General features: G+C 48.4%; 1 protein-coding gene across 1 annotated transcript in view; it reads right to left on the bottom strand.

The window, feature by feature from the left end:
- Positions 1–16,789, bottom strand: part of ARID3C (AT-rich interaction domain 3C) — a 126,327-nt gene extending 109,538 nt beyond the window's left edge. Inside the window, exons 1-2 of the mRNA XM_061596059.1 lie at positions 16,751–16,789; positions 15,480–16,157 (exon numbers count right to left, since the gene is read on the bottom strand). Coding sequence (XP_061452043.1) covers positions 15,480–16,157; positions 16,751–16,789 — 717 coding nt within the window. The remainder of the gene's footprint in view (positions 1–15,479; positions 16,158–16,750) is intronic.
- Between the last annotated feature and the right edge of the window lie 258 nt (positions 16,790–17,047).

Below are 17,047 nucleotides of genomic sequence, written 5' to 3' on the forward strand. Positions count from 1 at the left end.
CACACTGAGCTTCCACAGCAGTGAGAAGATCTGAGCTTCTATTTCCCACACCCAGCTATCCTCTACACTGGCCATTCTTCTGATTATTTTTTAGAGGTGACAACGTTTGCATCCAGCACCTCCACCATCTTCACAATGAGGGACTGTTTGTCAGAGAGAGAGAAAAGAGCCTCAGCGTGAAAAACAGAAGAACTCGTTCTTCTGTGACTACCGCTCAAACCCCAACAGAGAAACCAGCGGTGAGACGGTTGCAGCACGGTAGCCAAAAGCCTGAGCTATAAAGCAGGACGACACGGGTTCGAATCACCCCTCTGCTGTGAACCCCCCTAGGCATCCCAGCTTCAGTCCTCATCCTCTGATATGGAGAATAACAACCCTGAACTACCTTACAGGGCTCTCGTAATGATTATAATAAGATTGCATGTGTTCCTGTTGTTTTTAAAGAAGCGGTTTATGAATGCCAACTGGCGTAGTTTCCAGCATTTTCTCTGCCAAAGTGACTTTTTCATTTTCCCCATGGAGACCAGTTCACAGAACAGGAGCCGCGGCTCTTTAGTACAGCACCTGCTTTGCAGGTAGAAGAGCCCAACTTCTATCCCCTGTGCTTTATCGACTCCACTGGCTCCCAGTTTGCTTCCGGGCCCAATTCAAAGTGCTGGTTCTGACCTTTAAAGCCCTAAATGGCCTTGGACCAATATACCTGAGGGACTGCTTACGCCCATATGTACCTGTCCGGGATTTAAGATCATCTGCCTCTGGTCTCTTCTCTGCGCCTGGAGTAAAAGACGTTAAGGTTGACAGGCACGCGGGAGAGAACTTTTTCAGCTGTGCACCCAAGCTTTGGAACACCCTACCCCAACAAGTCTGCTCTGCTCCCTCCCTGATGGTTTTCCGGAGACTTCTGAAAAAGATCTTGTTCCGGAGAACCTTTGGGAGGGACTAAAAAAAGGTTAAAAAAAGGTTTAAAAGCATATTAAAAAGCAATTCCAACACAGAAGCAGACTGAACAATTAAAACACAACAACAATTAATACAAAGTGAAGAAGGTCAACAGCAACGAGAACAGCTGCAGCATGATAAAACAAGGAAAAGGTTTTGAAACTGAATTCTTCTATACGTGTTTGTTCAGAAGTCAGCCCCACTGTGTTCAACAGCTTTACTCCTTAGTAAGTGGTGCTAAGCATTGCAGCCTTATAAGATCTACAAGGCCTGGGCCAAGAGTTGAATTCAACAGATCCTTAATTAACTATTCATCATCATCACTATTCATTTGTATGCCGCCTTTCCATAACAATTTACGCACAAGGCGGCTCACAACACAAGTTACACAATTCACAGTAAGAAATAAATTCAAATGGCCAACAAGTTAACAAAAACATCTTTAAAAACATACAATAAATTGATACAGCCTTATAATTCCTAATAAAATACAGAAGCATAATCCCACTATTACTCAAAGTAGATCCATAGAAATTAATGCCCATGACCAACAGGCCCATTAATTTCAGTTGGTCCCCTCTGAGTAAAAGTGAGTTGAATTACAGCCCAATGTCTTTAACAGGTTGGTGCCAGGTGAGCCTCAAAGGAGAGAGAGTTCCAGAGTTAGGGCATCACCACCCAAAAGGCCCCGTAAGTGAATTGCTTTCTGCATATGCTCTAAAGCAGCCTCTGCTGCCCTGGTGCCCTCCAGATGCTTTCGAACTCCTTCAGCCCCTTCCGCCAGCATAGACAGCACCAGCTTGGGAGATGGCTGCATCAAAGACTGGCCTGAGGGACAGCACGCCTAGTCCTGGATGAAGGACCACCTGGGGACATACCAGTCACTCCTGAGACCTTCAGATATTACATGTTGTGCATAAAAAATAAACATCCAGTGTCCTCACTGGCATATCCAGGAATCACAGTTGTAGTGGGACAGTCGCATACCATTATGTCCTGATGCGAGATAAGGATGCTTAGCAGCTGTGCCCCCCAAAAAATCTGGATAAGGCTCGGCAACGGACAATGCCTCCTCTCCCCGCTTGCTCTCCTGAGCGTGACAGCCATGTTCCACCTCCCCTGTCAGAGGCATATGACTCTGTGAATACCAGTTGGTGGGGAGCATTGCTGTTGCACCCAGGTATTGCTTTGGGGATTCCTGATTCCTGTTCTCCTGTGAGAACAGGATGGTGGTCTAGATAGATCCTTGGCCTGATCCCACAGCACTTTTCTGGTGTTCTTATGGAGAAGGGAGCCCAAATGGTCATATTCACAAACCTGACAGGAATCACAAGTACCTCAGACCTGAGTTCCAATAAGGGAAGGGGGTCATCCAGCTAGATGAGAGAGTCATAATGGACAACTTGATAGTCCCAATTTCTGCCCTGTCCAGCTGTTGCATCAATAAAGCTCAGGGGAAATGAGAAGAATAGGTTTGGTAATATATAATAGAAATAAATAGCACAATTTTCAAACTAACACTTTCAATATACATTAAATCTCTGTTTATCCAGACCTGTACAGGAGAAAAGCGCCGAAACAGAGACAAACTTTTAAAAATGCTCATAATGTTACTTTAATCTTTTACTAGATTCATGCAGCTGCATCCTACATGTTTTTTGTGTGCCAATGTCTTTCTGTCATTTGTGTGGGAGCTCCATCTTCCTCAGAAACACCTGTACTGTCAATTAACAAAGAACTAAAATATAACTTAGTTTGGGGGTTTAAGGAAATAACTTGACACAGAAAGACAAACAATCACATTCCTGGCTGAATTAACTTACACTTATGTTTTCTGTTCTGTTTAAAATAATTCGGGGAACTAAATCTTGGCCAGGGAGTATACCACTTCATAACCGATTACATATTATCAAAAGGCGCAATAGTGTGGTGTAGTGGTCAGTGTGTCAGACTGGGACCTGGAAGACCAGACTCCAAATCCCTGCTCAGCCATGAAGCTCACTGGGTGACCTTGAGCCAGTCACTGCCTCTCAGCCTAACCTACCTCACAAGGTTGTTGGGAAGATAAAATGAGGAGAAAGAGAACCGTGTATATCACTTTGAGACCCCTGGAGGATATAAAAAGTGGGATATAAATGTTGTCATCATCATAAAACAGATCCTCCACAACCCATCCTGTACTGTGTTACTCAGAGAGCAGGTCTTTTGTAGCATGCCAGGGTATTTAGACCTTTGCACACAAACCACCCTCCATTCCTGAAACCAAATGCAAACGGAGCTCTCCCACCCACCCCACCTCCATTCTCTGGGTTCATTGGGCTCTGTAATTATAAGCTTTCATCCACATATAGCCAAAGGCCAAAAGCAGCAAATGGGGGGGGGGAGGTGAGGAGCTTCGGAGGCCAGCCACACCACCTCCTTGCATGCTTTACGCATGATAGGTACCTGCTGAGGTAATCTACTTCTTGTTTGGCCAGTTATCAAGCCCGAAATCTCGGCAAACGAGCTAATCCTTGCGCAACTCGCAAACAGAAAGGTCAGCAACGCAACACTCCAACACCTCCAACGGTCCAGGCCGTTTTGGAAATGATATTTGGACGTAAAACAAGGATTCAGAGGCACACCCAAATATATACCATACACTTGTGCGTGCACACCCCGCCCCTCTGTAGCACATCACAAGTCATGTCCCTCCAGGCATCACAGATGAAACTTTCCTCTTCTCGCAGGCATTTTAGCATGTGTTTTTAAAGTGTTTTTTTTAAGTGTTTTTAAATTTGTATATTTGTTTTTAATGTTTTTAATTGTTGTAAACCACCCAGAGAGCTTTGGCTATGGGGCGGTATACAAATGTAACAAATAATAATCTACTTAAACGACGGTGGTGCAAATAGAAAACTAAAAGGCATAATTCCAACTGCAGCTCAGGAGAATTTAGCTCCAGTACTCATCCCCACAGTCAGGATTAAGGGACTTGCTTCAAAACGTGGGACAGTCTCAACTGATTTTTCTGCAGATGCTTCTCCAAGGATCAAAAGGTTGCTTCCACACCTGATTTTTTGAGGGGAAAGGAGGGTGTTCAGAGGGCAACTGTCTGAAGGGGACCCTGGGTTGTTCCTATGCACAGATTTTACACCTGCTCTTAGTGTAAACATTACAGTTGATGATAATGATAATAAGAAGAGTAAGAATGCATGCACGCAGTGGCGACTGGTAGCCCCAATGTCAGTGAAGCAGTAAATCCGCTCCAGGGTTTAGTCCAAACTTTGAAGGTGCTGTCCACTGCCCCACTGACACTGGGGCCACCAGTCTCCATTGCATTCAGTATGAATCAGGTAAAAACCCCTTCTGAAACTCGTTCAAGATGCAACAGCACAAAGAGTGTGTGGAAATGCCTGGATCGTGCGCCGGATCACAACCCGCTACAAGGAGGTACTCTGGACCCACATGTGTCTTTAAACGTGGTTCAGCCCCAATTCTATGTACAGCAGGGCGGGTGCAATTTCATGTGCAAAAGGACAGGCCGGAAAGGAATTCTCCCCCTTGCTGCTTCCCTCCTTTCCATCCACATCCCAAAATCATGTTTCTCATCACCCCACTAGTGTCCAACACTGGAAGCAAGCCCACAGCTCCCCACACTTAAAACCATACCCCCATGCTATTTCAGATGTGGCAAGGGCAAGTGTATGTTTAAAGGCACAGGTCTCCATTCAGCCATCACAAGTAACTAGGCCCCCTTTTTTGAATATACTAATACTTACCAATTATATAACACTTGAATCGACTTGGAGGCAGTCCATTTCATAAGAACATAAGAACAGCCTGCTGGATCAGGCCAGTGGCCCATCTAGTCCAGCATCCTCTTCTCACAGTGGCCAACCAGGTGCCTGGGGGAAGCCCGCAAGCAGGACCCGAGTGCAAGAACACTCTCCCCTCCTGAGGCTTCCGGCAACTGGTTTTCAGAAGCATGCTGCCTCTGACTAGGGTGGCAGAGCACAGCCATCATGGCTAGTAGCCATTGATAGCACCGTCCTCCATGAATTTGTCTAATCTTCTTTTAAAGCCATCCAAGCTGGTGGCCATTACTGCGTCTTGTGGGAGCACTTTTTCACATATAGTATTGTGCAGCAGTCTCCACAACAAACCTGAAAGGTAGGCCATCGGCTTTCCACAAATTTTGTCTAGCCAGTCCAAGATTTGAGGCCACTGACCCTTCCCTTTAGTGCAATCCGATGCATTTACTCAGAGGTGAGCCTGTGTTCAGTAGCTCTTACTCCTGAGTAAACATGCACAAGACTGAAATCTTAGTCCCTGATCTGGGGCTTGTTTGGGCCTAGGCACTCTGAGCCCCTTGCCATCCCTTACAAAAACAGACCCTCAAGTCCCTCCCCTCTGGAGCCAAAGTGAAAGCAAGATGCAGGCTCATCTGGGCAGCGGAAGCACACGAGATGCCTTGGCTACCCACCATCAGAATGGCCGGGCCCATCCTCTCTCGATAGCCCTACCAAGCCCTCCAATGCTGAACTTTGGCAAACAGAAATGTGAACTCTTGTAGTTTCCCCCCACTGCACATGAGGGCCGAGACAAAGTGGTTTATGTGAGCCACTGGGCTTAGCCACTGGGCTATACTGCCAAGTCATTCAGAGGTGGGGAACCTCCAGCCCATGGGCCAAATGTGCCCCAAGGGGCCTCCTCATCCAGCCCACCCCACCCCCATTGCAGCAACTAGGCTTGAAAACAGCTTCCTACTGAAGCCAATGGGAGGTTTTTTCAAGTCTAATTGCTCTGCAGATGGGGCATTTTCAAGAGGGGTACAGCTAGGCAGGGAAGGGTTAATTGACTTTATAAAACAAGAATGTTTATTCTCTTTAAAAAAAATACTGGAGAATAATTAGTGGAAAGAAAAGGCCTTCTTGCTCATTTGCAGACTAGAGGTCAAAACCTCCAAATATTCTGCAATTCTGTGATCCTGTTGCACAAGCACTGCATTTCACAAGGGGCGCAGCATTTGGCTTCCTGAGACACTCTCTTTCTAGGAAAAACCAAGTTGCTTGCCCTTGCGGCTGAAAAGAATGCTCTTCCGCTAGGGATGCAGCAGGGGCCTTTTAGACTGACTTTCAGGCTACTGAAAACTTTTGCTACCATGCTGATGCAGACAATTAAAGGAGGCTGTGGGGCATTTTCCAAAATAGCCAGCTGGTGATCTGTTCAATTTGTGTGCATGTATTTATTGTAACATAATTGTCATAAACCGCTTTGATTTTTTAAATGAAATTGTGGTATACAAATAAATAAATAAAAGGAAGGCTTGAAAACGACCACGTTGCGTCACATAAAATCTGGAAGCCAGAGCAATGCAAAGCGGGGGGGGGGGGGCTAAGCAACATCAGCAGGAGTCTCTAGGGGGGGCACTATACTGCCTTGCAAAGCTATTTGCGTGAAGGAGCAGAACAAATGCATGCTACAGCTGATGAAGGCGGAAGCTGAAACGTTTTGTTAATACAATAAAAACCTCTGGTTAATCACAATTACATTCATATGTATATATATGTATATATATATATATATGTGTGTGTGTGTGTGTGTGTGTGTATATATATATATATATATATATATATATATATATATATATATATATGTGTGTGTGTGTGTGTGTGTATATATATATATATATATGTGTGTGTGTGTGTATATATATATATATATATATGTGTGTGTGTGTGTGTATATATATATATATATATATGTGTGTGTGTGTGTGTATATGAACGTAATTGTGATTAACCAAACAGATATATATATATCTCACCTTGCTTAATGTGTATTGTACAGACAGGTTGCATAACTTACTTTTTTTGCACACACACAAACTTTTTTGTAAAGAACAGAGCACATACTTTTACCCCTGTGACTACATACACCTGTGGGATGGAGGGCATCCACAGCTTTTTAAACAGGGGCACCTGTGCCTGCAACAATCAAGTGTGCAATCAAGGCACGAAATCACAGAATAGTAGAGTTGGAAGGGGCCTATAAGGGCATCAAATGGGGAGCAGCACTGTTCCCCCAGCCCCAGTCTTCAACCTCTGCTCCACAACCAACTCTAGAGGACACAACCTATGGGCAATACTGTTCCAAAGGGGGGGGCAAGGCCAGAGGACACGATCCCACTCTGCCCCCCACCCCTTGATTGCACACACATTTTGGGCAGGCACATGCGTCCTGTTTAAAAGATATGACCCCTGCCATCCCACAGGACTAGGAACAATAGGAGGCATATCCCAGGGTGCAGCCAGAAGCCCACCTACCTCTCTGCCTCTGATTCTTCCCAAGCACAAGAGAGGAAATGAATAATACAGCCCTGAACTCCTTGGAGTGAGCCGGGGCCCTGCAAACGCTGGCGCCTGCGCACGCCCAGCCCCAAATCGAGATTCCAAGTGGAGCTGCCCCATCAGACACTTCCTGACAGAAGTAGATCTGGATAACGAGGGGCGGGCAGGAGGGGGGCGAAGAGTTGATTTATGTGCGGAGGTCAGAGGGTTAAAGGTCGGGGAGAGAAAGAGGGAGGGGGGCCAAATGGAAAAGCCACTTCCCTCCTTATTAAATATTTACCCACCAAGGAGGGCTGGAAGGCCTCCAAAGAAAGAGAGGAAGGAGAGGAGCAAGTGGCCACTGCCTTGATCCCAGCCATGGTGGACGAAAGCCCCAGAATTGATGCACGTCTTGATGATCTGCTAGTCCAGCACAGCTGGCTGAGTAAAGGTGGCCACCTTACCTGGAAAACAGCAAAACTGGCCGGTTGTATGTGCTGATGTTGTTGGTCTGTTTATTGATGCCCCATTTAGCCGGCCCTTCGTTAAAATCAAAGCCAGAGCGGGTTGCAACAAGGAGCATTCTTAATACATACTCGACAATAAAAGCCACTCTAAAAACTATTCCAAATCATCCCCAGTGAAATCAAAATTAAAAAGGAAACAGAATCAAAATGCTTTGCTGTTGCTTGATTTCAAGCCAGTTGCCTGAAGACTGTTCTACTTCAGCTATTTCTTTCATTTATTTAAAATATTTTCAGGCTCCTTTTCCGGCCAAATGCCCACCCAAAGCAGTCAAAAAGGATTTGGAAAAAAGAATTGAAAAGAACAATTGTACAAAATTTCAAAACTTAAAATTACAACAGAGAAACATTCCACATTAAAAAAAAAAAAGTTAACAGAGCCGGAAAAAAACAATCCACACAGAGCATCACCCAACTAAGAATCCAGCTGTACATGAGGTGAAGAAATAGCTCTTGAACTCACCTCCATCCCTTAACCTGCCCAAACTCACGAGGCTCCCCCTCCCCCAGTACCAGCACACCAGATCTCACCATTTAGGTCCCTGCAGTTTTGATTTCAAGAACTCCCCATGCTGGGCTGAGTTCCTCCCCCATCACTGATTTCTCGCACCAGCAAATCCTCCATGATCCCCAGGATGAACCCCAGAAATATTTGAATCGAACCAGAGTCTGCCTGCAGAGAAGCAGCGCGGTCGTAAGCCAAATGCGTAAAACTGGTGGCGTGAACCAGGAGATCCAAGGTACAAAGGACAGACAGGAACCGTGAGCAAAAGCCCCAAAGAGACCAGCTTCTTTGATAAAAAGCAACCTTTGGGGACAGAGTGGTTTTCAAGAGAGAAGCAGCAGAGTGCGTTAACCCTTCCCAAGGACTGCAGTTCTTCACTGAAAATTGCCTCTTTTCTTCCCAACGCTGCTTTTCAGGAAACAGGCCGGCTATTTAAGCTTTCTTACACAAGTCTGTGGGTCAAATGCTGTTTGCTACCAGTGGACAGACTGCTAGATTTGGGGCAGAAGTTTGAACTGCAATCCCTGCTCAGGTAGGGACCCAGTAGGAGGATTTGGATAAGGTTCCACCTTTTCAGCCTAACCTGCTTTGCAAGGTTGTAGAGGGGATATAATGAATTTGTCTCTCTCTCTGTCTCACACACACACACACACACACACAGAGAGAGAGAGAGAGAGAGAGAGAGAGAGAGAGAGAGACCTGAAATTCTTGGAAGAAAAGGCAGCAGGAGGAGAGATGACTTTTATATAACCTTTAAGGTTAATAATAACTTATAACTATATATTTTTAATATATTTCTGAAACTGCCTTTACAGGTGTTTTATGTTGCTGTACACTGCTCTGTTGTTTTGCAAGAGGGCAGTATATAAACACTTATAAAAGTAAATGTGATTTTTATGTTTTGAAACAATGGACTTCCAAATACACGTTTGTATAATTACAAAGTTAATATCTTCTGGGGTCTTATGAACTGTGTGTCATCTCAACTATTTTTTAAACTAATATCCAATGCCCAAAATTTACAAATCTATCATGCAGTTGCTTCTAATTGTCACTGCATTTCCTTTCTCTTCTCAAATACAAAAATGCTCAGAGTTTTGAGAATACACCAAGCAGACTTTTGTGAAATTCAGTGCCCACATGAGGCAGCTCCAGTACCAAGCTCAAATTCATTGCACTTCACTATCCCGATCAGACTGTGAAAGTCAATACACTACAACAATACACTACACTCTCCCCAACCTGGTGCCTTCCAGATGTTTAAGACTGCAACTCCCATCAGCCCTAGACAGCAACATCTGGAGGGCAGCAGCTTGGGGGAAAGTGCCCTACATCTTCAGGTGACAAGGAGTTGACAAGGCCTACAGTTCCTTGTTCAATAGCACCAGACAGGACTAGGGGGAAAAAACAATCCTACATGATGGAACTCTGGTCCAGGTGCAATGCACCAAACCTACAGTCCAGTCTTTCTGCAGATGAACAGATGAAGCCTGCCACCCCAATCTCTTGGCTTATGCAATCCAAGAGGGTCCTTATACAGAGAGGCTGCCCCTGCTGCAGCAAGACAAATGGTCCCAGATAACCCAAGGAAGCCAGCCAGCCACCGTGTGTGTTAGTAGCCAACCTGGGAGAAAATTCCTTCCAAGCCACGTAACGATAACTAAGACAGCAAAGGCCACCCACCGAGTTCGTAGAGTCATTTGTTTGGATGCAGTCCCACATGCCCTCCCTACAAACACACCACTCCTGGCTGTCCTAAGAGGGGAGAAATACCCTAGAATAATTTCTAGGGATTTAAAAACTAAGAGGAAAAAAAGGCTTTTTCTGATCTCAGCAAGCCACGACAGAACTGAAGCACACACACACACCCGTATTACTTTGCCGGTGATCCATCTCTCTCTTGAACCCAGTGGCTCTTCCTCCCAAGAGCCGTTCCGGGGAAATGCTTCCAAATTCTCTCCTCCTCACAGAAGCACTTGGGGTGCAAAAGAAACCTGCAGTGACCGGCAGACAGAACATCAGGCAGTCACAAGAAGACCCAGGCCTCACCCGGGGGTCCTTCTTAACACAGACACCTTCCTAAATGAAGCCCCCTGGGAATTCCCACAACAGCCCGCCTCTCCGCCTGGGAACGAGGAAGGTCCCCCAGGTGTGCTCTGCACATGCTTTAGACTACAACTCCCGTCAGCCCCAGCAGGCACCCGGGTTGGGGAAGGCTGCCCTGCACAGATGCTGTGGCAAAGTGCTGTCTCCAATGCAAGTCCCTCCCCACAGGAGGGAAGAACGTGGGGGCCCATCAGCAGGGACACAGACCCAACCCTGCAGTTGCCGAGACAACAGGGACGCAAGGATGACAGCGTTTCCAGGGGAGAGCTGGGGGGCGCAATGGCTGCTTCACCCCCCCCCCGCGCCTGCTGATTCACCCCTGCAAATGGCCCCCACAGGTGTTTCCTCCCCCCCTTCCCAGCAGTTAGGCTCAGCTCTGGTTGTCTGAGCTGCATCCCGCCCCAAATGTTTCGCCCCAGATATGCATGGAGCAAGCCAAGGTTACTCAAAAGACTCCCTTGCACACCAATAACCAAATACATGCATGGGGAGGGGGGAAGAGAAAGAGAGAAGGGGGGAACTAGTAGTCTGCTCCTGACACTGTCTTCAGCCAGTCTGGGGGGGGTCAGCATTTGCCTGGTAGCCCCCTTTGCTTATCTGCCCCTCCATCTCCTTATCTCCCCCCCAAGCATGTCAAACAGCTCAGCTTCTCTCTCCCTTGAATAAACAAGAAAGAAATCCCCCATGTCCATTTCCTAGTTCCAAAGGCCATGGTTCCGACCAGGAATTTCAGTGGAAGGCAAAAGAGGTGTCTGGGAATTATCACTTCTTTTTTTTGCCTAATAGCCTTAGAAGGCTTCTTGCGCTCCCAACATCCAAACTACAGCAAAGGAGGCAGAACCAAGAATGTTTCCCCCCCCCTCTTTTGCAAACAACTGAAGGCAAACAGAAATGGCCACAAACCCCTGGCTGCAACAGAGTTATTCACCTGGCCAAGATCCACACTAGCAGACCTGTTGCTACAACATATCTTAGGGACATTAGAAGCCACGATATAGAGTCAGAAGCTCTGGTCTAACACAGAATCGCCTACACTGGGGCAGGAATCCTTTGGCCCTCCAGCTGCTGCTAGAAGACAACTCCCCTCATCACCGAGCCTTGGCTATAAGATAATTGGAGCCAGAGGGCTCCAGTACAGATTCCCCCACCCCAGATCTTCACGGACTGAAAGCAGCTCTCCAGGATTTTACAGAGGAGACTTTTCCAGAGACGAGATATTGGGGACTGGAGGGGGGGTGTCCTTTTGTTTGCAAAGTGCTCTTCCACTGAGCTGCTGCATGGATAAATGTGTCAACATTTAATTCAGGACACTAAATCATGATTTTGTAAAGGCTTTATAAATAACTTCTCACTACTCCTTCTGAAGTTCACAAATGGGGCCATGCGGTACGGTCCTTGTGGTCTCAAAGATGCACACAACTCTGAAGTGTAGATGCTGTATTCAAGAGGACATCCAACCCACTCTCGGCACAAGAAAACAGAAGACATTTGCGGCTGGACAATTAATCAGTTGGGTGGCTGGTTTATCTGATAAATATGAATATGCTGGTTCTGAAAAGATCTACATTCAAAACATTTCGCCCTGTTAAATTTCCATAACAAAGTTAAGCAGGCATGCATACTTATTTTGCAGCAATAGAGCACTACCTCTTAAATTCCCCAGAGTCTTCTTATTAAAGTATTTCACACAGGACAGGCTGAAAACACAGTGATCCTTTCGAAACTAAGAGCCACTTGACGAGGTTCATTTATCTGCATGTAAAGCACTTCCATCTAAGGAGCCTGAAATCAACATGTTCCCAATGCATCTACACTGTGTGTGCAATCAATAACACAAGGCAATCTGCACACCATTTCATCTTTCCAACAAAGGGCATCTGTTACATCTGAAGTGGCCCAAACGGGTTCTTTTCATCTTTATAGGCAACAACCTACTTCCATCCGATGCATGGGAAAAGTTGACAGTATTCACAAATGGGTTTAGTTACACTTGAGGATAAATTTTAACAAGGTAAGGAAGAGCAAAATCTAACAAAAAGTGCAACACATGCATCTTGATGGCCAAAGCACTAAATGTATTGTGGGCATAATTCACAACCCAAGTGGGAGCCAATTTACTTTTATGTTATTTTTACACAAAGGACACACCCATTATCCTTGCTGAAGCTTGGAGAAACTCAACCAGATCAGTCCACAGATTCCACCTCTGTAATCTTCTGTGACAGCTGTCCTTCAAAACTATTCTAGGGTAGCAACCCCAGCTGATTTTTACCACCATTAAAATCTGGATTGGGATGGAAGCAAGCATTGTTGATTCCATCTAACTGTGCCCAGGATCAGACTGCCAGCCTGACTAAAGGGCGGCATTTTTTGCAAGTGCTTCTAGGACAAGATAACCATTTCAAACAGGTCTCCAAAAGCAGATTTGTTATCATATGGCCGAACCACCAGAGGACACAGGAATTATATGTTGCCAAGAGAAAGTCCCCAAACACTCCAAACCAGGGATCAAACCACAGGAATCGGTTTCTTCCTCTTTACAAATCACACGTTTTACAAATTCTAAATTCTCGTGGAGAACCAGCTCACACTGGTCCACTCCACCGTGGTCTGCACAAACAGCTCCAGAAAAGAAAAGAAAACAGCAGCAACAACATTTAAATGTAGGCAAAGAACATGCCAAGCCGACTGGGGAGATGGGGGTGGGGAGGTGCTGCCCTATCTCACACATTACAATCTGCACAAACAAAAACACATCCGTATTTTCACATTCCATATTTTTAATTCAGACAGAGGCAAGCAGGCGACTTTAGGATATGCATAGAGCCGGGCTGGGCAGAAGATAGATCTGGAGCCTACCGGTAGATTTCTTGGTGATCTGCAGTAGATTGACAAGGATTCCTTCCCCCCCCCCTTGTTTAACAATATCAGCAACAAAATGACCACCTCTCCACCAAATTATACTGCTGAAATAAAGACAGCTTGAGATAACCAAGAGTGGATCTGCCGGTGGAAGGTTAGCTCCATTCAGTTCAGGTACTCAACACCCATCTGAATTCAGAACTTTCCTTCTAAGTACATGTCATTTGCAATAGGCTCTGGTTGGTGGGTCTTGGAATTTCAGTGAAAAAACAGAGCAGACCCCGCAAGCCTGAAGTTTGCCCACCCCTGGAATAGACCACCCTTCTCTCTGGGACCATCCCTGAGCGACTGCAGCGGTCCTTTTGCACATTCGTTGCCGCATGAGAGAGGTGTGGAGGTGATAAACTTTGGGAACTGGGATGGGGGTAGGATGTAAGTTCTCAGGTCCAAAGCATATTATTTAACCCTGGCAAAAGACTAAAGGGAGGTAGGAGATTCAGCAGTTGTTTTCAAATACTTGAATATATTCCAAAAATGAAAAGGACTAATTGCACACAACAGCCACTGCGGGAAAAGCAAGAAGCTAGGGGGTTGTAGTCAAGGCTGCTGTTCCCCTAGCACAGCGGACATCCGCTTGCACAATGGAACTTCCCCCTCCTCCACCACACACACTCTGAAAATCTGCTCCAGAGGTTTGGAGGACCCTCCAGAGCAGATCTGCAGACCCTGCATAAGAGAGGAAAGGAAGGAGAAGTCCCCCTGCACAAGCAAAACTACACACAGAGAGAGCTGGACGCCTTTAAACTCAACAGAAAGAAGGTTAAAGATTTAAGATCCCACCCGAAAAGAAAGTCAAAAGAACTTCAGCCTTGACATAAGCTGTTTAAAAAATTGCTCGAGGAATTGCTTCTTCAAGGTGTTCAGGAAAAGACCCGACAGACATCTTTGGGGGGAGGGGGGAACAAGTGATCCTGCATCAAGGTAAGGGGCAGAACATTCTTCCTCTGGAGGACTGGATCATTTAAGGAAGCACAGAGATACACCAAAATCTGAGGCATCCATTGGAGGTTACTGAAAGATACTGAGGGGAGAACGTTGAGAATAACCAATTTGTGCTGCTGGGATACTTCTCAACAGGCTTGGGATATAGATGAACTTGTTGGAATCATCCTAGAAACTTTAGAGGTGACTTTTGAGAACCCAGAATCATAGCACTGCCTATTAAGAATGTGGTGCTGTTGTCTAGAAACTGGAAATGTTTCTCCAGCCCTAAATATCTGAAATACTGGAGGGGAGATCAGGGTATTGGGGAACAGTCCAAGAAAAAATTGTCTACTTGATCATTTGATAGCAATAAAAACAAGCGAGATCTGCAACAAAATGGTGCAGAATATGAGTGCTCCTGTTCAGTGTTCAGCCAGCTGCTCTCTTTTCCAGGATGCTCCATTCCATTCCCCTCCTCCCCAGTTTTCGGTTTCCACCACCTCACCCGCCACAGTTGCCATTCCATGGCCACTGAGCATGTTAAATCCGCGGGGTGTGTGTGTGTTTTGTCCTTTTTCTAATTTTTTTTTTTTTTGCCTTTAGTTTCCTTCTGCCAAGCCTCGGGTTTCCCTGAGAATGCTGATATCCCCCTCGTCTCTATGGATGGTGCCATTTCGGTTACATAAGCAGTGGCACGGACCCCTGAACACTGGAAACAGAGGGAACTATTGTGGGGGAGGGTTAGCTAATTAGGAACAATTAAGAATAAGAGAACTTTTTTAAAAAAAGACCTCTCCAGACTGATAGGAGAGTTTGTAGAGAACCAGAGTGGGAGAGTTTGGGACTAATCCGCAATCCTGTGTCGCTCATAAGAAATGGAGTTCTCCATTTTGGGGGATGAAGATCTGGGATGCAAAGTTCTCGTTGTGGCCGCGCAAGGCAAAGGAAGGCGGTGGGTCAGATGGAATGTGCACAGTCAGGCCATTCCTGGAACAGCCCCCCCGGTGGGGGCCAAGATGGCAGGGCCGGCGGCGAGGGGGGGTGTCAAATTTGGAATCGAGGAAGGGGCGATTTTTATGATGCGCATTAAAAAGTTCCAGGCAGGGTGAGGTCCCATTGAGGCAACCCTCAAGAGGAAGAGTCGGACGACCCCTTGAATTGGGGGGGTCAGCCCTGTGACTGGGGGTGTCGCTTGGGAATCCCGGGAGGAGCCCGAAGAGTTGGGGGCGCGGCGGCGGCGTTCCCTACCTGCTTGAACTGCTCCTCGTAGGTCCATTCGTGGTGCTGTTGCTGCTGGGTGGCGGGGAGGACCGACGGCGAGGCGGCGGCGGCGGGGCGCTGCGAGTGGAGGGGCTCTGCGGTGGGGGCGGCGGCGGAGCCTTCCTCTTCCTCCGGCTCGTCCTCCTCCGCTTCCTCCTCGTCCTCCTCTTCGTCTTCGTCCTCTTCCGCGCCGCCGCCCTCCTCTTCCTCGTGGCGCAAGGCAGAGCGGCGATCGGCCTCGGGGCGGTTGCGGGAGGCGGCGGCGGCATCCGGCGAGGGGCGCCTGGGCGGCGGCGGGGCTCGGGTCGAGGCCAGCCCCCCGCCGCAGCGCACGCCGGCCGGAAAGTGGCGCAGCGCCAACGGGGTCGCCGTCGGGCCGCCGCCCGGCTGCTGCTGCTGCTGCGGGACGCGCGTCTCCAGCGCAGAGCGCAACGGCGACGGCGACAGCCCGGGAGACTGGGGGTGGCCGCCACCGCCTCCTCCTGCGGGCCCGGGCTGGGCCGACTGCGCCCGGCGCAGCTTCTCCTCCAGGCGCGCCGCCTGCGCCCGCTGCAGGTTTTCCATCACCGCCTCCAACCGGAGGCCCCCGGCGGCGCCCGCGCCGCGACCAGGCGAGCAGGACGACGACGACGACGCCGAGGACGGCGAAGGGAAGGCGGTGGCAGTCTGGAAGGAGGGAGGGAGAGAGGGTCAGGGGGAAAGAGAGGGAAGCCGGGGAAAGAGGGAGGGAAAGGGCGGCGGCGGCGGCTGGGAAAAGCCCCAGGCCAGGGGAGGGGGGCGGCAGGAAGGAAGGAGCGCGGGAGCCTCTCGCTCCCTGGGGATCCCCCGGAGAAGAGCACGCGGAAAGTTTGCCGGGAAAGCGAGGCGCCCCCCCGCCCCCCGATGGAAAAGCCCAGCCGTGGTGCGCACTTCCCCGACCCCCCACCCCAAAAGAGAAGTAGAGAGAAAGGTCGGCGGGAGAGGCCAGCGAAGGCGCCTCGGGGTCGCCGAACCGCCGCCGCCCCCTCGGAAGCTCTTCCGCGGCGCCTCCGTCGTCCCGGCTCGGCCAAGCCGGCACTTAGACGGGAGGCTGGGGGGGGCATCTGGGAGACTTCAGAAGACACGGCCGCTTCCTCTCCAAGCCACCCTCCACCCACTTTCTCTCCCCCGCCCCGCTTTGCAAACGGATTGTTTTCCAAAATGCCTTGCAAACTCCTCTTCCGCCCCCCCCGCAAAAAAATGAAAAGGACGTCCGTCCATCTGCGGATGCCGCCGCTTACCAGCGCCGATTTGGTGGCGACGCGGGTGTTTTCGCCCATCCTTCGCCGCCCGCTCCGCACCTGGACGCGCTCGGCAAAAAAAAGCAAATCAAACTCGCGCGGAGCAGGGGGGGGGACGGCGATCGCCTTGTCGCCGGAAGGCAATTTCAATCACGATCTCCTCCGCGGTGGCGCTCGCGGTTGGTCCGGGAGGGTCGTGTGGGCTCTGCCCCCTCCCTCCTCGCCCCCGGCACGTGTCAGATCCGTCCAAAATATGTCTCTCCTTTTGGATCCTGCAGCTTTTGGGCGAGATCGGGC

This window comes from Rhineura floridana, chromosome 1 (genome assembly GCF_030035675.1).
Source record: "Rhineura floridana isolate rRhiFlo1 chromosome 1, rRhiFlo1.hap2, whole genome shotgun sequence".
Taxonomy (NCBI): domain Eukaryota; kingdom Metazoa; phylum Chordata; class Lepidosauria; order Squamata; family Rhineuridae; genus Rhineura; species Rhineura floridana.